Source organism: Dendrobates tinctorius, unplaced genomic scaffold (assembly GCF_039654945.1).
Source record: "Dendrobates tinctorius isolate UK_male_01 unplaced genomic scaffold, ASM3965494v1 ptg000046l, whole genome shotgun sequence".
Classification (NCBI taxonomy): Eukaryota; Metazoa; Chordata; class Amphibia; order Anura; family Dendrobatidae; genus Dendrobates; species Dendrobates tinctorius.
The window spans coordinates 74,111,122-74,134,637 of record NW_027361714.1 but is presented as its reverse complement, the minus strand read 5'-3'; the positions used below and the strand labels follow the sequence as shown (position 1 = coordinate 74,134,637).

Genomic DNA, 23,516 nt, shown 5'->3' with positions numbered 1-23,516 from the left:
AAGGAGCCATGCAGACAAGTATGGGAATAAGGAGCCATGCAGACAAGGATGAAAATAAGGAGCCATGCAGACAAGGATGGGGATGAGGAACCATGCATACCAGGATAGGGATGAGGGGACAATGCATATCCAGCTTATACTCGAGTCAATAAATTTTCACAGTTTTTCGTGGCAAAATTAGGTGCCTCGGCTTATACTCAGGTCAGCTTATACACGAGAAAACACGGTAACTCAATGAGTCTTTAAGCATTTAAAACTATTAATACTCGGTGCACAGAAAAAAATATGTTTAATATGTGCATGGTCACGAACAAGTGAAAATTACTAGGTCTTGGACCTGTTAAAAGGACTTAGTTTTGGGCTATGTGGGGCTCACAGCATCAATGATATTACTATAGCCAAAAAAAATAAACTTTTAATTTCATAAACATTATAAAATGTGAATATTCATAAAACAAAAGAAAATTCCTATTTACCACTGTTTTCATCAGCTGTGCCATCTAACTGAGGTATAGAAAGATCTGCTAGAAACATTTTATTACTCCACTCCATCTCATTGTCTGTGGAATCCTCCTCTTCAGACGAGCTTTCATTAATGTTTTTGCCAAAGCTAAAACAGAAGTAATTTTCAATTCAGTAGCAATAAATTATATAGGTACACTTACCAGAATTAAGAAATATACCACTCAAAATGAATTGTGAAGTGACAAAGTTACACCCAGAATCTTGGCTTTGACTACATCATCACTGAAAGTTTGGCTACATATTATTTAACAGCATTCTGTCAATTGCTATTGGCCTAGTAAACCAATCAACGCGCCAAGCAGCAATGAGTGGGGAGAGAGAGGGGTCTCGTATGCAATTTCACCCATTTTCACTTAACGGGAAAGTCCCAAGGCAGGCTAAATATGCCAGTTGATACACTTAAAATATAATTACCTGCCTTACACTAGGGCTACAGTGAAATTGTAGTGTTACATTGCGACATCGCATCTAACGAGTTCCTGAGTCACATTGTACTCTACCACCTCCTGCAACTGCAGAACAAAGGTTTAAAAATATTTTGGATTTTCTGTCGCTGGTCACAAGTCACACACGACAAACCACACACATTAGACTTCAATGCAAGCCAAATGTGACTGCAACTTATCTGCAATTTGGCCAATTTCTTTAATAGTTAGGTCCATATATATTTGGACAGAGACAACATTTTTCTAATTTTGGTTCTAGACATTACCACAATGAATTTTAAACAAAACAATTCAGATGAAGTTGAAGTTCAGACTTTCAGCTTTCATTTGAGGGTATCCATATTAAAATTGGATGAAGGGTGTAGGAGTTCAGCTCCTTAACATGTGCCACCCTGTTTTTAAAGGGACCAAAAGTAATTGGACAGATTAAATAATTGTAAATAAAATGTTCATTGACAAGTACTTGGTTGAAAACTCTTTGTTGGCATTGACTGCCTGAAGTCTTGAACTCATGGACATCACCAGACGCTGTGTTTCCTCCTTTTTGATGCTCTGCCAGGCCTTCACTGCGGTGGTTTTCAGTTGCTGTTTGTTTGTGGGCCTTTCTGTCTGAAGTTTAGTCTTTAACAAGTGACATGCATGCTCAATTGGGTTGAGATCAGGTGACTGTCTTGGCCATTCAAGAATAATCCACTTCTTTGCTTTATTAAACTCCTGGGTTGCTTTGGTTTTATGTTTTGGGTCATTGTCCATCTGTAGTATGAAACGACGACCAATCAGTTTGGCTGCATTTGGCTGGATCTGAGCACACAGTATGGCTCTGAATACCTCAGAATTCATTCGGCTGCTTCTGTCCTGTGTCACATCATCAATAAACAATAGTGACCAAGTGCCACTGGCAGCCATGCATGCCCAAGCCATCAAACTGCCTCCACCGTGTTTTACAGATGATGTGGTATGCTTTGGAATTTGGATTATGAGCTGTACCACACCTTCACCATACTTTTCTTTTTCCATCATTCTGGCAGAGGTTGATCTTGGTTTCATCTGTCCAAAGAATGTTCTTCCAGAACTGTGCTGGCTTTTATAGATGTTTTTTAGCAAAGTCCAGTCTAGCCTTTTTATTCTTGATGCTTACGAGTGGCTTGCATCGTGCAGTGAATCCTCTGTATTTACTTTCATGCAGTCTTCTCTTTATGGTAGATTTGAAAATTGATACGCCTACCTCCTGGAGAGTGTTGTTCACTTGGTTGGCTGTTGTGAAGCGGTTTCTCTTCACCATGGAGACTATTCTGCAATCATCCACCACTGTTGTCTTCTGTGGGCGCCCAGGTCTTTTTGCATTGATGAGTTCACCAGTGCTTTCTTTCTCAGGATGTACCAAACTGTAGATTTTGCCACTCCTAAAGTTGTAGCAATTTCTCAGATGGGTTTTTTCTGTTTTTACAGCTTAAGGATGGCTTGTTTCACCTGCATGAAGAGCTCCTTTGACCGCATGTTTCCTTCACAGCAAAACCTTCCAAATGCAAGCACCATGAATGACATAACAAAGGGATTGCCCACACCTGTCCATGAAATAGCTTTGGAGTCAATTGTCCAATTACTTTTGGTTCCTTTAAAAACAGGGTGGCACATGTTAAGGAGCTGAAACTCCTAAACCCTTCATCCAATTTTAATGTGGATACCCTCAAATGAAAGCTGAAAGTCTGAACTTCAACTGCATCTGAATTGTTTTGTTTAAAATTCATTGTGTTAATGTCTAGAACCAAAATTAGAAAAATGTTGTCTGTCCAAATATATATGGACCTAACTGTAGCTAAATCATAGCTGACCTGTTGCACAGGATTCTTTTTTGGCAGCGCAACACGTCAGCATGTAGCCCCAGCCTAACATTTGCATTCTGTTGGTATATTTCCCACCTAGAAGTCACATATAGAAAAATATATGGACGGAAAAAAGGTTTTTCATTTAACAAAGATTTTTTCCAAAAACATCTAAAAAAAATGTTCTTAAGACAGTATTTACCTCTAACTAATCACAGGCATGCCCATAATGCCTTTTTTGATACATGTCGCTGTCTCCTTCGCTCTATAGCAAGAATGACGTTGACACAGCAGAGTACTCTCTGCTGTCCTGGAGCCCTTTCTCCATCCTACCTCTGTGGTGCCGTGCTTCTTACAGTAGTTCAAGAAGAGCTCTGAATACTAATCTCCTCTGGACATGCTGCAATAGATAGTTTCTGTCATCGGTACAAAAAAAATGTCCACGTTTTTTACTCCACTATGCTTTACATCTTTCAAGCAAATTTTACAAAAAAAAAGAAAAAAAAATTTGCTGTAGTCATGTTGTTATTGCCATTGAAGAAATTACCATGAAGACATTGGTAATGGGCAGCTGGAGCGACTGTCAATTATTGATCACATGAAACCATATCTATAGTTAAATTTATCAGTTTTCTTATCCAAGACCAAACTAACATAAAATAAAGGCTGCGCTGTCACATAACAATTCATTCAGGCAGAGGCCAATAAAAAAAAAAATTCAAGATGGACACATACTTTCTTTTACCGTCACGTGCTTCCAGGTTGCTGTCCCACCTCTGGGACATTAATATGCTAAGCTCCATCTCCTCCTTCTCCACCTGCGGTTCATTCTCCTCATCGTCACTATTCTGCATGGCATTGCACCTTGCAGACAAACTGTGCTGTGACAATCGCCTTGACAGATCCACTTGATAGCCATCATCTTCTAGGCCAGCTAGCAATTTTATCATGGCTTGATCTTGACTGTTGTCCACTAAAGAAAAATAAAAAGGGATTGTATTCACCGAACAGCCCAATGAGATTGAGGGAGGGGGAGGGAGTGAAAGTGTAGCACTAAAGAGTAAAAAGAGACCCCTAAAGTTTAACTTTTATTATGTTATTACAAGTGCAATGCTCACAAATTTAAAAAAAATAGGGAACGAGGAATTAACATTAGCCATCATGGCAATATATGCACCCAGAATCGGTGCATTTGTTCATATTGTTGTAGTTATGCTTGTATTTGAGGTTGTTTTGAAGGCTATATATTCAGTATTTTGATACTTGGATTGGGTGTATTGATTTACATTGAGCCATAAATATATACCCTGAAGTGAGATTAATCTGTATTATTCCCTGACACTCATTTCTCTGCATGCAAAGTTTTATCTTCTCAGTATCAATTACTATAGGAGGATGAATATATTTGCACCCCGTAACTGAATTGGTGCATCATTTCATATTGTTGCATCTTGATGCCTGAATTTGAGGTTATTCTGAAGGCTAAGTATCCATAATCTTCTAACACCTGAACGGATGCATTATTGTATAGGAACTTATCTATTAAAAGGCTATTTTTAGGTCAAAACATCTACATTTTTGACAGAGAATATATTTTTTGCTAGACATTGTTTTTTGACCACCTATTTTTTGGTTTCGTCAATGTCTGTGCTTTTTTAATATAGGTGTTCATCAAGGGCGCCATATCGCTAAACATTAGGGTGTCAACCTCCGCTGTCAGGTAGGGTCACTGGTAGGGGATTTCTAGGGAATCAATAGCCCCTAACACTATTTGTTAATTATCTGTAAGGCTACTTTCACATTAGCGTTTTTTTTGCGCAGCGCATTGTGCGCAATAGAAATGCATGCAAAAAACGCATTATGCGCTTTTGCATGCGTTAGCGTTTTTTATGCGCATTCGTTCTCTAGGGGTTAAAACCAGTGTCTACAGATTTTTATGCCAAAAACGTATGCGCACTAAAACGCAAACGCGTGTCCATGTGCATGCTTGCGTTCCCATAGACTGTAATGCGTTATTTTGTCGCATTCTGTGAGCAAGCGTTTGACGCCTTTCGGCGGACCCAAAAATGCAACAGGTTGCGTCTGGCGCGCCTAGGCACACAAGACGAAAAACCGCATGCGCACGAAAACGCATACAAACGCAAGACCATGCGCCCCCCCCATGTGAAACATAGGGGCGCATGTGTCCGATAGCGCATGATGCACTGCGCTAAAAAATGCTAACGTGAAACCAGCCTAATTTGTGGGTAAACCCTGAACTGCTCTCTTTAGGTACACCTTTGGAATACTATTTTTAGAAGATTTTGTAAGTATTGTACTTTTAATTACATAATAAAATTAACATTTTAGGTGTCTATTTTTTACTTTTAGTTTTCTTGAAAGCATAGCACTTCTTAGTTTGTTTCCCTTTGGGTACAAGGTAGTACTTTCTATCAGTTATAGTGTTTGATATATTCGGTCCGTTTACCGAAGGCACTGAACAGACACACCGCTCAGGCGCACAGACACACAGCTCAGCTACATCATCAAAACACACCCTCAGCTCAACTACAACACACACTGCTTAGCTACATCATCAAAACAACATACACAAACTCAATACATTACCACCGTTTGCAATTCTTTCAAGGCATGTGGCTGATCACATGACCTCTCAGGTCCTTAAATAAGAGCAGTATCAGTTCAAGTCCTGGCAAGACCCTTTTCTAGCGTTGCACTGATCAGTAGGGTCAGTGTCAAGCAGGAGGAGAGAGCAGTTCCCTCAGTGACTGAGAAGGATTGTGAGTCAGGGGTCTTGACGATCACTTAAAGCTGTCTCAGCACAAGAAGTCACACACTTTTTAGTAAGATTTTTTACTTTACTAAAAAGTGCATAGAAACTATGAGATCCCCAATTCACATCAGGACTACAAGATCCCAGGTACTTTCACCTGCATTACATCTAATGTGGAGTACTTAATTATTTGTACTAAATGTCCAACAGGGGGTTTGTATGTGGGAGAGACAGGGCAAAAGCTTAGAACAAGGATGAATGCTCATCGTCACACAATAAGAGAAAAAAGAATGGATCTACCTGTGTCAAAACATTTTTGTACGCCTGATCACAGGAACATGGATATGAAGTTACTGGTATTGAAAGGTAACTTCATATCTCAGAGAGAGAGAAGAGTCTGTGAGTATAAATTTATGACGACATTTGAGACTCTCAGTGCTGGAATGAATGTGTCGCATGGATTTATGTCTTTTTACATCAATTAAGGAATTTGCTCCTAGGACCTTGTGGGGGCATCACAACACATTAGGAGACCCCAATCAGAGGACAATAAAACATACGGACTCATTATCTATGAACTGGTCCAATATTTATGTTTCTCCCTCTCCCATATTGATAGTTCTGCTTCACGTCACTTGTCTTATCTATTGCATTTTTTCTGTGCTGTATTGTGCATAAATACGTGACTCTTCAGATTTTGTATTAGTCTATGCCTGATGAAGAGACCTGAGTAGTCTGGAAAGCTTGCAATGTGTTACCATCTTTTCAGTTAGCCATTAAAAGGTATCAACCACTGAGGACTCTCAAATCTGAATATTTTTCTATCTACTGGCTAACACGGTACAAAGATATACATCTTTCCTGTTGAAACTATGGTGATTGTTCCCAACTAGTATAAACAAATACATGCAGGACCGTGGTCCATTAGCCACATGGGTAGCCTATAGCCACTACACCAGAGCCTGCGAACTTTCTCCTGTTTGTCAGCATCTCTTCTGATTAGTAGGCCCTGCGTGGTATACACCGTAGATGCAACACACAACATAATGATGTAATAACATGGCACCAATTTTACTAATTACATTGGCCAGTTTCGGGCTAATTTTTTTGCTCAACTATATTTATTGCAATCAACAAGGATGGGGAGGGCACCACAAAATGAAGTCAGGGATACACCAGTAGCCAGTAAAAATAGATAACAGAAATAAAAAAGAAAAAGCTACTGACCAAAGACAACAGGATCACCACACATATCACAAAGCTTATTTAGGTACAGACAGACAAAAACCACTTAAAAACCTTTAAAAGTCAAACAAATGACAATTGCAATAAACCCTTGGGGCTTGTAATATAGCCACCTAGACTCCCCTAACTAAATAATCAAGGCTATAAACAAACATATATTCAGCTAATAGCTCAATAGATCATATATCTGCACACAAAATGGTCCTTGTATGATTAAATGACCTAAAACCCTGACATCACTAGTGGTGTGTACATATACAAATCAGATTCAAATTGAAAAGATAAAACATATCAGTAGTTATCACAGAAGTGTGTGCCACTAATTTATAAATAAAGGCCCCACCAACCAGTACACCTAGCAGTCAGGTAGACAATACAAAAGCAGCAAAACACCCTGGTAGTGCGTCTGGACTTAGATAAAAATCGTCCAGAACCGGGCAAATGCCCAAAGTAGAAAACCGCATAAGCACTGGGTGTGCTGTAATCATACAATATCACTAATAGGGGGAGCCTGTAGTGAGATATATGATCCATTGAGCCATTAGCGGAATAGAAGAGAAAAAAAACACTAACAAAATGTAGACTCAATACGGAAATACACACTTTCTACAAATCACTGGCTAAAAAGATAAATAAATTGCAGAATCTTGAAGTTTTCACTCTGGTCACAAAGCCTTATAATAATGTTTTCAATCAATTTTTCAGTAGTCATCTCATTATCACAGGCATGATCACACTAAATTTAATTAGCGATGTCAATCATTTATTGTCAATGGTATGATTTTGTATTAACTATATATCTTCTGTGTTACCATTTAGCATTACACTTGAAAATCGCACCTATAATTAGTTTAACCCTTAAATGAACAGGGGTATTTTTGGGTTTTGCATTTTCATTTTTTGCTCCCCTTCTTTCCAGAGCCATAACTTTTTAATTTTTTGGTCAATATGGCTGTTTGAGGGCTTGTTTTTTGCAGGACAAGTTGTACTTTTGAACGTCATCATTGGTTTTACCATATTGTGTACTCAAAAATGGGAAAAAAAATTTCCAAGTGCGTTGAAATTGCAAAAAAAGTGCAATCTCACACTTGTTTTCTGTTTGGCTTTTTTGCTAGGTTCACTAAATGTTAAAACTGACCTGCCATTATGATTCTCCAGGTCAGTACGAGTTCATAGACACCAAAAATGTCTAGGTTCTTTTTATCTAAGTGGTAAATAAAAAAAAGTTGACATTTTCCGAGACCTGTAGCGTCTCCATTTTTCAGGATCTTGGCCGGGTGAGGGCTTATTTTTTGTGCACTGATCCGACACTTTTATTGATATAATTTTGGTATGTATACAATTCTTTTGATTGCTCGTTATTGCATTTTATTGCAATGTTGCAGCGACCCAAAAAACGTGATTCTGGCATTTAATTCTTTGTTTCGATACGCCATTTACCGATTTGATTAAATTCTTTTTTTCATATTGATAGATCTCGGGCGATTTTGAACGTGGTGATACCAAATATGTGTATATTTGATTTTTTGTTTTTGTTTTATTTTGAATGAGGCGAAAGGGGGGTGATTTCAACTTTTAGATCTTTTATATTTCTTTAATATTTTTAAAAATATTTTTTTTTTTACTTTTTACTTGCCTCAATAGTCTCCATGTCCGATCGCCTCTGCTACATTGAGCAGGGCTGCAGTCCTGCTCTATGTAGTAGATATGCTCAATTGCTATGAGTGCTGACCACCAGGCAGCGCTCATGGCGATCCAGCAATGACAACCACATGGGTCTTCTCCTGACCCCGGGTTGTGTCATGCCAACCCATTGGCAATCCGCAGTCATGTGACACGGGCGCCCACGGAAGGAGGGAATGACACGTTTCCTGCGCGTGCATGTTAGAGTTTGACAGCGGCATTTAACATTTTAACAGCTGCGGCTGTATGACGATATCACCCACGGACGTTCCGGGCACATGTCAGCTGATCAGAGAAGCGGTCATGTCCCGGAAAAGGTGCGAGCTCATCGCCGGAGCGTGTACCAAACAGGGGGAGGCATCCAATGACACACTATGTCTGTCATTGGATGTTAAGGGGTTAAACAAAAATCAAACCATTCACAATAGATGATAGACACAGCTCATTTTCTTCTGCTCCCTGCATGGTGACCTCTGCACAGATCACAGAGCATGCCTACAAATCTCACTCATTTAAGTCAAAGCATATCTACAGTTGTTTACTACCTATGACCCATGTAGCTGCAGTAAAATATCTGTTAAATCTGGTTTTAAATTATGAGAAGCTGTATGTAACATATTTGAAATCTGATGCTGTAATTACAAAGAACTAACTTTTAACAGCTAATTTAGCACAATATCTCCCTATAGCAATAACTCCTGGCTCCTTGGAAGGCACATAGAGAGCCTTGTAATATGCAAAATGTTAACATCTGTACATGGAATACTAATTCCTAGTCACTACAGGAATATTTTGCAGAGCATGAAGCAAGAGAACTAAATTGAGCAGTATCAATATCTACAAAACAGGGCACTGGACATGAACGTAGACTAGTGTAGATGTAATTAAGTAGGATCTACTAAATATTTCATTGTCAAATAAAATAACGCAATTTTTTTTTTTTTTTTTATAAAATTACAAGGAAAGAGGCTCATACTGAAGACATTAGTGTTTCAGTGCTTATTCAAAGGCAGACAGAAAGGACGCTGGGAGGTCAGTAATCATCAATCATGTAATTGTAGCTCCTTGATCTGGTGTCTGCCATTTATAAGGCTTTTACACAAGCTTATCGGTCTCCGGCTTTTAAGGACGCAGCAAGCAGAAAGCAATAAATCTCTTCTACACAAATAGTCATAGCTATCCTCATGCAAAGGTTTAGATACAATTTAGCTAGGATGAGCTAGACTATTCAAGCTCCTGGGTGGTCCGTATATTTGGCAACTCACAGAGCACTGATGAGTAGTATGCTCTCATGATAAAGTATGTGATATTTGGTGACAGACATGGGTGTCTTATGGTTTTGATTAAGATATTGGACCTATGGTATGTTAAGGGCAAGGTTAAATTTGCCAGACAACATTAGTGAGCAATGAGAAATATTGCTTGTTCTATGATATAACCTTATTATGTTGTATCATCTTCAATAAAACGAGTTACAAAAAAAAAAAAAAAACTCACAGAGCATTGGAACTAAATAAGGGATTTCGGGGACTCTGCATATAACATTCACATACTGATTCACCAGAAGTCAGGAACATTAAAAGGGTTAACCACTACTCAAACAACCCCGTCTCAATCGCTCTATTTCCCCATGTAAAAATAAAAAACACATTTACTCATCTCCAGTGCAGGCAACATTCCAGTGATGTTGGTGCCGAGTTTCTGAGGCTTGTGTGACATCGTTATGCCATGTGAGCTCTGCAACAAATCAGTGGCTGATTCCTCTCACTGTCTTGGGGCATAACTGACATTACGAGTCAGAGTGCACTGGCCGTTCTCACTTCTTCTCTGTGTCAATTTTGTCTGAAGGAAGAGAGTGTGAAGCGGCCGAAGATTGACTGCAGGGCTCACATGACAATGTCATGCAAGCCCCGGAGACCCAGTGCCAACATCAGTGGAGAAATATAGCAACTGGGAAGGAAGTGTCCAAGTAATAGACCACCCCTCTCAAAGAAATTGGTCAACACATTTATGTTGTATATACAATTGTGGCTAAAAGTTTTGAGACTGACACAAATTTTGTTTTTCATAAGGTTTGTTACTTCAGTGTTAGATCTTTTAGTCAGATGTTTCTATAGTTACTAAAGTATAATTAGGGTATGTGCACAAATCGTGTTTTTGCACATGTTGCTTATTATTTCCTTGCAGATTTGAATTAGTTTTAAATCTGTCACACTCACAAATCAATTCTTTAAGTGTTTTTGTAGCCTTTTATAACCATTCTAATGAAAGGGAAAAATAAGCATTAAAAATGTATCAAAAACATGCACTTTATGCAGTGTTTTTCCTGCCAAAAGACACTATTTGATATAGAAATGTCTGCAGCAAATACTTGATGTGTGCACATATCTTATAAGCAGTTCACAAGTTTTTAACCTTTTATTGAGAAATGCATCATGTTTAAAGAAACACTCAATATTTACAGTGCTCACGTATTTTTCCAAGACTTCTGCACTTCACCCTGACATGCTGGATAGCAGCTTTTTGAACAAATCCTAACTCATATCATTCTTACCTAATCAGTGCTTGGAATGTGAGTTTTGTTTTTCCACCAGCTTTTTGATGATTGACCACAAGTTCTCAACGGGATTGAGATCTGGACACTTATTTACACGGACCCAAAACTTCAATGTTTTATTCACTGAGCCAGTTAAAGAGGTTGCCTGGTCCAAAATGCTAAGTCTACTATCACTCTTGTGTGACTGCGGACTTACGAATCCCCCCCCCCCCAGTGCACACACTGTGCGGGTATTCACTGCTTTCTGAGCTGAGACCGGAGGATATGTATGTGTTATACATACTCCCGTCCAGAGACCGTCTAGTGGGCACAGCCTCGCTCCAAACACTTTTATTGAGAGGGGCATGCGCCCACTGGACGGCGGCACCACTAGACGGGGCATGGCCTTTCTCAATACAAGTGTATGGAGCGAGGCCACACCCACTAGACAGGTCCTGGACGGGAATATGTATAATGTATACATTCCCTTCGGTCCCAGCTCAGAAACTGGCAAATCCCAGCAGCACACACGGGGGGGATTCATAAGTCTGCAGTCACATGGTATCAATCATGCTATAAAAAGCATTGTGAATCATCAAATTACTCCAGGATTATTAGAAGTTAATGCTTAGATAACATTCTATATTTATAGCACTGCTCTTAATCAATATTTTGAATGAGCCCACTCCCTTACATGAAAAGCCCCCACACAAATGGTCTGAGGGTGCTTTACTGTTGGCATGACACAGGGACTCATCACAGTGCTCAAAGTTTCATCTACAATCAATCTTCCAGATGTCACAAACAACCTGTAGGGGGGTCCAACAGAGAAAATAATTTTATCCTCATTCTGTGCAATCCAATCCCTGTACTTCCCATATACTGCCAGTCTGTCCATCATGTTTTTCTTCAGAGAAATGGCTTGACAGCAAAACCCTTCACCTAACTGTGTATGCAGATGCACGGATACCTGTCTGCTGACATTCCAGAACAAGCTCTGGACTGATGAATCCTCTTTAGGAGAAAGACATAACAATTGCTTGACTTTCTTTCGTGCTCTAAAGTCTTCTTCACAGAAATCAAACTTTTCTTAATCCCTTAATGACAGCCAATAACGTCTTCTCATTGACCCGAGATATGAGAGAATATCATCCCCATACAGATGACAATCCAGCAGCTATCAGTGTCACCAACTATCAGTGTTGGCACTGTCCATATCTGTTTAACCCCTTAGTTGCTGCTGTCAGAAGTGACTACATCAAATAAATGGTTAATAGATTGTGGGAGCTTCCGCTTGAATCTTATTGATACACCGAGATCATGATTGTGTGGTCCTGATGTTTGCCATAGCAGTTCATGGCCAAATAGCGGCCTTAGAGTCTCCTGGCTATAGCGGTCAGTTCAGAAGATACCGACGTTTAGGTGATAAACACTTTTTCATTCCTGCTATACCAATTTGCATTAATTCCTGAAAATCACCTAAAGGGTTAATAAACTATCTGACAGCAGTTTTCAATATGTCAGGGGGTGCAGTTTTTAAAATGGTATCATGTTTGGGGTTTTCCAATATATAAGACCCCCCAAAGTCATTCCAAACCTGGATAGGTCTCAAAAAAATAAATTTTGTAAATTTCCTTGAAGAAATGAAAAATTAATGATACATTTTAAAACCTCCTAAAAGGCTAATAAAATAAATTAGCTTTTTAAAAATGGTGCTGATGTAAGGCAGACATGAGGGAAATGTTTTTCTGTGATATGACTATCTGGATTAAACGAATAATCATTCAAAGTTTGAAAACTGCATTTTTTTACATTTTTGTCAAGTTTCTGATTTTTTTTGTAAATAAACACAAAACATATCAACCTAAATTTACCATTATCATAAATTATAATGTGCCACGAAAAAACAGTCTCAAAATCAATGGGACTTGTTGAAGCGTTAGTTATTAGCACATAAAAGGACATTGATCAGAATTTAAAAAATTGTCCCAGTCACTAAGGGGTTAATGATTAATAAATGGTTGATTTAACGACAATTTTTGAAGCAGCAATGTCCTTGCTTGAAAAGCTACACGGCAATGATGACTACATACATGTATTTCCTTGGAGGCGAACATGGTTAACAGAAGAAGAAAACAATGATTTAAAGATTTAATTAGCAGCGAAATCTAATGGCCACTTCTCTTGGATCTTTCTGCAGCATTCGACAGGGTGGATCACCAGCTCCTCCTCACTATGCTCTGCTCTATCAGCCTCAAATACATCATTCTCTCCTGGTTCTCCTCCTACCTATCTGACCGCTCATTCACTGTATATTTTGCCAATTTCTACTTCTCTAATCCTCCCCTTATTGTTGGGGTTCCTCAAGGCTCATTCCTAGGTCCCCTCTTTCACCCTACTGCCTCTATTGGCTAAACCATCAGCAGATTTAGTTTCCAGAGTCAACTCTACATTGATGACACCCAATTTTACACCTCTTCTCCTGAAATTCCCCCATCTTAATAATACAAAATACCAGAGATTGTCTGTACGCTGTCTCTAACATCCTGTCCTCACTATCTGAAACTCTCCAAAACTGAACTTCTCATGTTTCCTCCCTCTAGTAAATGACATATACCCAACACTGCAATTACAATGGATGGCTCAACAATAACTCCCAAGCAGCATGCTCGCTGTCTTGTGGTTATATTTAACACAAAACTTTCCTTTACTCCCTATACCCAATCACTCACTCGCTCATGTTACCTACATCTCAAAAACATCTCACCATTGAAATTGCAAAAACTCTTACCGTCACGCTCATTCATTCTCATCTGGACTACTGAAACTTTTCTGATTGATCCCTCTAACCAAACTTTCTCCTCTCCAATACGCCCTGAATGCAGCAGCCAGGGTGGTATTTCTGTCCACCCACTACACCGATGCCTCTACCCTGTGCCAGTCATTGGACTGGTTGCCCATTAACTAAAGAATACAACACAAACTTATCTGTCTTACCCACAAAGCTCTCCACAATTCTGCACCACCCTATATTTCCTCGCTCATCTCTATCTATCAACCCACCCATGATATCCACTCCAGAGCTGATATAAGACTAACATCCTCCAGAATCCGAACCTGTCACCTCAGTTTCCAAGACTTCCCTTGTGCGGTACCTGTTTTCTGGATAGGAAAACCCTGGATGATCTGATTAATGCTTGCCCCCACGTTTCTAAACATGCTTTAAAAACATTTCTTTAGACAGGTCTATGACTTCAATTCACCAACCTAACTCTCACCTGTTCCTGCTTTCTAAATTTTACTCAGAACCTAGTCCCTCCTATTCATCTGTGTCTAATTTCTCCTTGCACCCAATAGAACTTGGCAACTATACCTAGATAAATAATGGCTGGTGACAGGATTATGCAGCTTATTTGAAATGCCCCATTATAATGATGGCCGGACCATACATGACAAGCACTTTCTACCAATTGTTCCCCACCTCCACCATTTCCTTATAGACAGCAAGCTTGCAAGCAGGGTCCTCACTCCTCCTATAACTGTCAAACTATGTGTTACTTTGTGATGTTTTTATTGTTTCTGCATGTAACCACTTAATCAGAAAGTGCAGCTGAATATGTTGGTGCTATATAAATAATTGTATTATTATGAATTTAAAACAGCAGCTCCCTTTTCAAGAAACCAATCTGCTGTTCAATTAAATCAGCATGAAAGAGTGATACCAATTGTCTTGTATGGTTAACATTTTCACCTGAGCCAACAAGATCATCACTGAAATGATGCAGTAGCGACTTATATTTTGGAGTGCTAAAATTCTGTAACAATGGGTTTTTTAGTGATCAAGTTGATTTTTCATGGCAAGGAAGGAGTGTGCAATTCATCTGATCACTCTGCATAACAATCTAGAGTTAATGCAAATATCTATTACAAAATCTGAAGCAGGAATCTTTGTGCGGACCAAAATTTGCATAATTCACAAAGCTTTTCGCCTTGACAGTATGTATGCAGGCAGTAGCAGAAGGCATGGTGATTGCACTCATGTTTGTTCTCAGAAAACTTGTTGCATTCCAGCTACTCTCAGATGATTAGCAGCAAGTGTCGTGAACTTGGAGTCTGATGTATTCCTATGCTGCAGCCGACATTACTATGATCAGTGGGAATAATTTTTAGAATTAGGTTTTTCCTGAGCACTTTTGAACCTTCATTCTCAGGATGACGTGATTGTCCCAGAGACAAATCCCTATTGATAAGAAAATGAAGGAATAACATAGGTATATGTCATCAACTTACAACAGTGTAATAACCTTTTAAATGGTTTTCCACTATACTGATGACATATTGTCAAGATAAGTCATCAATATCAGATAGGTGGAACAGCCACCTGGTAGCTCCACCGACCAGAAAATATACATAACACGGAAAACATACACATTCCCATTAGGAATGGACACATTAGATTTACTTACAGAATACAGGAGACTGACTCAACCTCTGAGGCATAGGTTGAAAGCATTGACTATTTTCCATGATATTTAAAATGGCTTCTTCATCAATCACAGCATCTGTATAGCCTTTATCCTCACATGGCTCAGCTTCTATGTAAGAAGAACACATATCACAGTTATAAGATGCCCTACCAACATGAGTCTTATAAATGTAATTTCATTCTCCAATTTAGTTTCTGCCCTCCGCTCCCTATTAATAATAGTGACAAACCAAAAAAGTTTGTTTTAAGAAACCCCTTAAAGAGATCCTCTTACCAGGTTTTCCCCATATAAATGAAAAGCACTACCGTTAAGCCCTCTTACACAGCAATCCAGCCACTTGTATATAAGCCCCAGATCCCCTTCTAGAATCTGCCATGCCCAGGGCTGTGGAGTTGGTAAGCCAAACCTCCGACTCCTCAATTTCCCTGACTCCCGACCCCACAGCACTGCCCCACTACTGAGCATGTACATAAAGTGCAGCACAGATTCATCTCACCGCCGACCCCACAGCCCTGCCTCACTACTGAGCATGTACATAAAGTGCAGCACATATTCATCTCAACTAGTGATGAGCGGGTATACTTGTCGCTCGGGATTTTCTGAGCATGCTCGGGTGTCCTCCGAGTATTTTGGCATGCTCGGAGATTTAGTTTTCATCGCCGCAGCTGCATGATTTGCGACTGCTAGACAGCCTGAATACGTGTGAGGAATGCTTGTTTGTTAGGGAATTCCCACATGTATTCAGGCTGTCTAGCAGTCGCAAATCATGCAGCTGAGGCAACGAAACATAAATCTCCGAGCACGCCAAAATACTCGGAGACCACCTGAGCATGCTCAGGAAAACCCAAGCAACGAGTATACTCGCTCATCACTAATCTCAACTAAAAGCCGAGATCCTTGGATCAGGAATAGAACCTTTATAGGACATTTAATAACTTTTGCAAATCCTTATGAAAAAATTTACAGCACATCCAACACTAAACTACTATATCCAATGTATTATATATTTTAGGAGTCAGAGTTGGTCCATTTTATACCAAATCCGACTCCACCAAAACGGACACAGACTCCAGAGCCCAGGCCATGACGTATGCTAATCGACGCAGTCCTGCTGGATAAGCGTAAAAGGTCTGTGCTCATTACCTCTTCATAGAGGAAGAGGACCTAACTCTAGTTTCACCTATTGGAAGTAGCAATCCTGATAGTCAATATCAACCCTTTAACGAGCATTGACATAGGACTTCGGATAAAAGCCAAAAAAATAATTTTCAATTTGCAAACACGTGTTTTGTGGTTTTGCCCCTCAGTGCAAAGTATGATATCTGATTTGGATGTATGAGAGGCTTCTGATCGGGATCTAAGGGGTAATGTTTCCCCTTGTGCAGAGTAACATGCCAGCGTAAGGAAGATTATAAGCTATGCAATGCCATATTTAATTTCAGACAGGAGCATTGACTGGCCTCTTCATGCTTTGTTGGATGTGGATGGCATGTCCTACGTCATCCACCCAGTACTGCAAATCTCGAGATTGTGCAGTTGAAGCACAGATCTGTGCAGGAGTGCTTTTTGCTCTGCCCTGCTGAGGGTAGAGCAAAGACCTGTAATGCACATGCGCCGGCTTAACTTCTGGGTTATTGGTTCCCTCAGGGCAGAGTGAAGCGAGCCTACACGGGTCTTTGCTTTCTTCAACTGCGCAGGCTAAAAATTTTGAGCATTGGGTGGATGACATAGGAGACATCATCTACATCCATCAAAGTAAGAAGGCTGGCTATTGCGGGTAGAGAGGAGGGGCTGAAGGTAGACCAGAGACGCCCATCCGAGCAGACCACTGCGATTAGCATTTGACGCAAGATAATCATATAAGGTATGTTCTTTGAAGTACTGGTAGCTGTACTGTCAGGTAAGAGGGCTTAAAGGTGATGTTTTTAGTTTACATAGTGAAAACCTGGTGATAGGTTCAATTTAAAACAATATTAAGAACCTTACTTTGTTGTGGATCTCTGTGCACCTCCACCAAGTTAGCTGGTGTACAAGGAACGGACGCCGACAAGTCTAACGTTGAATGCAATGTGAGTTCTGCAGAGAAATCATCGGACATGCTGCTAGAGTCCACAGAGTGCGACAGTGTCCTGTTCATAAGGAATGATGGGGAAAAGACATATGAAATTGTATACAAGGCAGGCTATTCTTGATTCCTAATTTTAATAAAGAAAAGCTTTAGGATTTAAGAAATCAAAATATTAAAACCATTCTTATGATAAATCAAAGAACAGAATTTGTTATAATTTTCCCGGACGAATCCGAGGTTCTACTACTTGAATAGTAACAGCTGATAATAAAGAGTGGCCATCTAAAAGACCATGACGTCTACTCATTTCTGTATATATACATATTTTAGATATTATTCTCACAGCTGGAAAAATATATAGAAGAGCGTTTTATTTTTAATCCTGTAGATTGTAACTTTAAACCAGATCAGAATCCGAAGCACGCTTACATTGTAGGTACTTGCAGGTATTTCAACTCTGAAAATGGTGATTGACACTCACAGCCTTCCCCACAGGGTGCAACTATTTACTTGCCATACTTGTAAGAGGTCTCGTACTTACACTGAGAAGTCATTTTGCTTCAGAATTTCTTTAAGCCTTTTCTGAAAGATTTTTTCACTTTCTGTCACAGCTACAAATCCACGATCTTTAGAGAAAAAATGTACATTATTCTACATTAAAAAAGAAATGTCAAGACTATTGAGAGTTTAGAAAAATCACACTATAGCTGATCTCCAGGTTCTCCCGCTAGCTGTTGATCTACCATCTATCACTGGTGGTTTATAGCCATCTTTTTATGATGTTCATGTTCAAGGTTATGTTATGTTCACACATGGTGGATATGCTTTGGATTACTTGCAATGCAGTGAAAAGCCTGCAGCATATCATCATAAAGCTATAGCATATCCACAGGATAGCAGATGTGAATCCCATCACTAGAATCTGCATCTATCTCAAAAATGGGGCCCGAACATGCGTGACAGTCAGCGTAGAAATAGTGGGGATTCCTATTCATTTGCAAGGAAATTCCAACCACCTCTCCCCTAGTAGCAGTGTGCAACAAGGACTGTTTGTCAAGATAAATGCAGGTCTCCATAGTGATAGATGGGAATAATTTAAGACACAGGCTAAAAATTTCCTGACTAATTTATAGCTCTAATTTAGTGAAGAGCAAAACTAAGAAATCAACAGCGCTGAAATTAAACTTTAATTATCACCCATTGGGAAAGCGCATATTTAACATATAATGTTAAGTCTAGAGCGCTTATATTGAAATGGGAAAGAGACCTCGAGGTCAAATTGCAAGATTGGGAAGTTGAAAAGATATAAGTCTAGAGCGCTTATATTGAAATGGGAAAGAGACCTCGAAGCTAAATTGCAAGATTGGGAAGTTGAAAAGATATATAAAAACTCGCATGGTCCTTCTGGTTGTGTAAGGGTTCAAGAAAACTCTTATAAGGTCCTTACTAGGTGGTATACCACCCCTGACACAAGAAAGAGGTGGCAACCTGAGACATCCTCCAATTGCTGGAGATGTCTTGGTGAGGGAGGATCATACCTCCACATTTGGTGGCAGTGTGATAAAATTCAACCTTTCTGGGAAAAACTGCTTAAAATTTCTGCGAGACTGTCAGCTTCCAAACCCTCCATCCCTTAAGTTGATCTTTCTAAACTAGTCTGGTGACACTGCACAATATAAACACAAAAATCTTCTTATGTACTTAGCAGCAGCTAAAATGCTTATCCCCTTACATTGGCTATCACAGAACTGCCCTACCCTGACAGAATGGTTGCACAAAGTAAACCAAATTTATTACACAGAAGAGAAATAATTGCCAGTACGACCTTTAAGATGAATAAATTCAGTTCGACTTGGGCGCCGTGGACACTCTTTAGAGAAACAGATGAATACTTAAACTTACTAAACCTTCAGTAAATCATATCAATCTGCCCCAAGATCAGCTAAACTTGAAGCAACACTGATTGACTAACCAGACAAACAGGGCAAAATAACCACCAACTGGACACTACTCCTGTTGAAATTCCTATCCCACCCTATCCCCAAATATTTTCCCCCTTCTCTCTAACTACTATCTTTATATTTAATTGAAAGTTTATACTCTGATGCGACTATTGTCTTGGACTTACGAGTTTAAGTTTTTCATAACCTAGCTATTGTCTGTTCTGTCATATAGCAAAATGCCACAAATAGCAACAAAAGAGATGCTAACAGTTGTTCGAAGCGTCCGGACGAAAATCTATGAAGCCAATGATACTTGTTCGTACTTGTCGCATATATTGTTATTCTTGTCTATGTTAAAACAATAAAAAGATGTTTAAAACAAACAAATAATGTTAAGTCTAGTTTTGCACATTTAGTTACAAGATCTATGGATTAACAAAAATGGATGTACTACTAAGGGAACAGTAAAAAATAGGATGGACTTCCAGAAATACAACAGCCATTAGTAAAATTCTTCAGCAGGTTTCTGTACTTTATAGAGGGAATGATCAGATCAAATGCCTCAACTAAAACTAAGCTTTGTCAATCCATAGATCAGTCAGTATGTTCCTACAATTTAGTGAAAAGGCTGTTCAGGTTGGCACACTGTTAGATCATTGTGTACAATAAACATGTGCTTAAATGAAATTTGTCAGCAGGATTTCACTCCCAAACCTTTTACATTTGCATACATCTCTTCCAAAGACAAGTCCAGCAATACCTTCATGTGGCCAGTCCATGCCTCTGTTACTGAGAAATCAGCATTTGAACTAAGACAAATGAGGCTGAAGTGCTTTTGACATGTGGAAGCTCTTCACAAGCTGCAGAAAATTTTGGTCACCCCTGGGCACCCCCCAATCCACACCCATTTACCATTTTATTTCTACACTGGCAGGTGGAGAAGTCAAAGCGGCAGTGTTAGTGAACGAAATTCAGACACCTGAGACTACAGGGCATAGACCCAAATGCAGGACTGTCTGCTGTATTTGGGACAGTTGGGACAACAGAGGAGCAGATTGATTCACGAGTCTCTGACGCAACGTCCAGATTAGTGGCACCAGGAAGCTGGACGGGAGGCCCGCAACTATATTACATTCCGGCGTCCCATGTGCGGATTTTGATTAGCCAGGGATGACGCAACAACATCTGTGCATCCTCGCTCATCTCTAGGACCTGTGCATTTTTTGGTTCATTCATTCACAGTGGGAGCAGCCAGATCTTTCTCATCTTGATGTAGCTTCACTATATGACATATGGCTTTTTGGTGTCTGTAAGGCCATGTTCACACTTAGCATAAACACTGTGTTTCTGTTTTCTGCAGGTGCCTGCCCCATACTACGCAGTAAGTCTGCTCTGATAATTGCATTTTTGCTGCATTTGTAGGCCTTTTTCCCATAATTTTTTTGCAGATGTGAAGCCACATTTTTAAAAGCTTTTTATAGTACAGAAGAGCTTTGATTCTGCACTTAAAAGTATCTGCAGTTTTTTAAAACATTTTTAGGCTCCACATAAAAACCTCTAGAGTAAAAGCAACAAAACCGCACGGCTCAGCAGTGTGTTTAGATCCATAGTGGGCACAGTTTTATGAAATCACATCTACTTTCCTTGGACACAGTAGAATTTCTGTGCCAAAAAGAGCAGCAGGAAAAAAAAGAAGCTTTTCTGTGGTATTAAAAAAAGCATTAAAAACTCTGCTTCATATCTGCACCAAAAACGCATTATATTCTGGGGAACATGCATAAAAGAAATGCAGCAAACATGCAATAATCAGAGAAGATCGTTACTGCACAATGTGGTCCGGACTCCTGCAGAAAAAAGCAGTAGAAAAAAAAAAAAAAGCAAAACACCATTTAGGGTGTGTGCACACGCTGCGGATTGTCTTGCAGATTTTTCAGCGCGGATTTGTCAAAAACCGCAGGTCAAAAGACCTGCGGTTTATCTGCAGTTTTTCTGCGGTTTAGCCTGCATGGAGCAGGTGCCAAACCACAGCGGAATCCGCACAAAGAATTGACATGCTGCGGTTTTGAATCCGCAGCAAATCCGTGCGGAGAAATTCACACTGTCTGCACTGCGGTTTTCATTGATTTTAATGGTACTGTATACTGCAGCAGAAACGGCTGTGGATCCGCAGGACCAAAACTGCTGCGGATCCGCAGCAGAATCTGCAGCGTGTGCATACACCCTTACACTACTTGTGAACACAGCCTTAGTGATATTTTTTATTACTTTTTTTATAGGTTTATTAGAGACTTTAAGCTGGCATGGGCAGGGTCCTCTTCCCTCTGTACCAGTCTGTCATTGTTAGTTTGTTTACGGTCAATTATATCTGTATTTTGTATGTAACTCCTTCTCTTGTATAGCACCATGGAAGCTATGGTGCTATATAAATAAACAATAATCATACTAGAGAAAAAATATCAACGCCATTGGTTTACGGCACCAAGCCCCGCAAATATTTTGACAGCTGTGTTGTGCAGATCATTATGATTACAGTGACACCAAATATGTCAGTGTTATTTGCCAATTTGTGATGTTTAATATTTTTTAAAACCGCAACCTAAGATGGACATTATTGTAATTGTTTGCCATTATTTTTTAGTAATTTTATAGGAAGAAAAAAAAAATCTAATTCTCCCTAGAATCCAGGGACAAAGAAATACACTGCTATGAACAGATGTATCTCTATGTAATCTGCCTGTGGGGTCAGAGCCTGCAATACAGGTCAAGTATACAAAAAAATCCCTCACTGACAATACCAGAGCCCATGACTCAGTAATTTTAGCTCCTGACTGTAATGTTGAAGGGTGGGGGATGAGATCTTGTAGACTCACACAAAAAAGAGAAAGTGACAGTTTTGTAATTGCTTTTTATTGTTTGCAGTGGGTTCATAGAAACAAAAAAAAGTCTGACTTTTTCTTCATCTCAGTATAAACGTATAAAAAATACACTGCTGTATAAAATGTATATGTGTACCCTGCCTGCAATACATCTCAAGATTACAAAATTCTCCTTTGTTTATCATTATGGGCTGCGGCTCATTGCTAGAGCTGCTGCATAAGAACATGAAAATGCAAGTTTGAGTCCCAGGGAGACCCGACCACAGGACAAGCAGCATGTATATTATAATTTAATAAATGTCAGTGCAGAGAGATGTTGTGCCACCCCCGAGGAGACGCTACAGAGCGATGATGAAGGAGAGAGGGGAGTATTAGTTGTTGTCTTCAAATCAGGACAGTCCCGCCGGATCTGGGATGGATGCGAGCTAAGCACGTGCTGAGTGAATACACAGGATGAATCCATGTGATAATAGATAACTAATACTGAGGTGTGCCATTCTAGTTAGAAATACTGGATACGTTTTGATTCTAAATGAATTATGTGACTGGGCATCGTGTCGGAATAATTCACTGCAAAGAGGTAAAGAAGGTGCCAGTCACACAATCTTAATGTGGCATGTGCGCCTTTTACCACATGCTAAAATGCCAAGGATCACAGATTTGTGCATGGAAGGGACTCATAGACACCTATTGAGTTGGTTTCCAGAATGCACACGACTGATAAAACGCGGATATACAATTTAAATGTGCAGAACCATGGGTCTACTGCACTGGTATAAAAAAGGTATGAGAACAAAATTGTAATCGTTTCTTTCCACGATTATTTATTTACTAGATGGTGGCCCGATTCGAACGCATCGGGTATTCTAGAATATGGCCAGCGGGATACAGACGTTCAAAAGATGGTCCAGGACGATCCTCCACGATCGGCGATCTCACAGCCGGGGCCTGGATGCTATATATATATATATATATATATATATATATATATATATATATATATATATATATATATATATATATATATATATATATATATATATATATATATACACACACATACATACATACATATACATACATACATACACATACACACACTGCGTTCCAA

General features: G+C 39.5%; 1 protein-coding gene across 2 annotated transcripts in view; it reads right to left on the bottom strand.

The window, feature by feature from the left end:
* REV3L (REV3 like, DNA directed polymerase zeta catalytic subunit) overlaps positions 1 to 23,516 on the bottom strand; it is a 266,105-nt gene that overhangs the window by 85,799 nt on the left and 156,790 nt on the right. For both annotated transcript variants that reach the window (XM_073575998.1, XM_073575999.1), the window contains exons 8-12: positions 18,128 to 18,212; positions 17,505 to 17,647; positions 15,498 to 15,626; positions 3,530 to 3,767; positions 477 to 610 (exon numbers count right to left, since the gene is read on the bottom strand). In XM_073575998.1, coding sequence (XP_073432099.1) covers positions 477 to 610; positions 3,530 to 3,767; positions 15,498 to 15,626; positions 17,505 to 17,647; positions 18,128 to 18,212 — 729 coding nt within the window. The remainder of the gene's footprint in view (positions 1 to 476; positions 611 to 3,529; positions 3,768 to 15,497; positions 15,627 to 17,504; positions 17,648 to 18,127; positions 18,213 to 23,516) is intronic.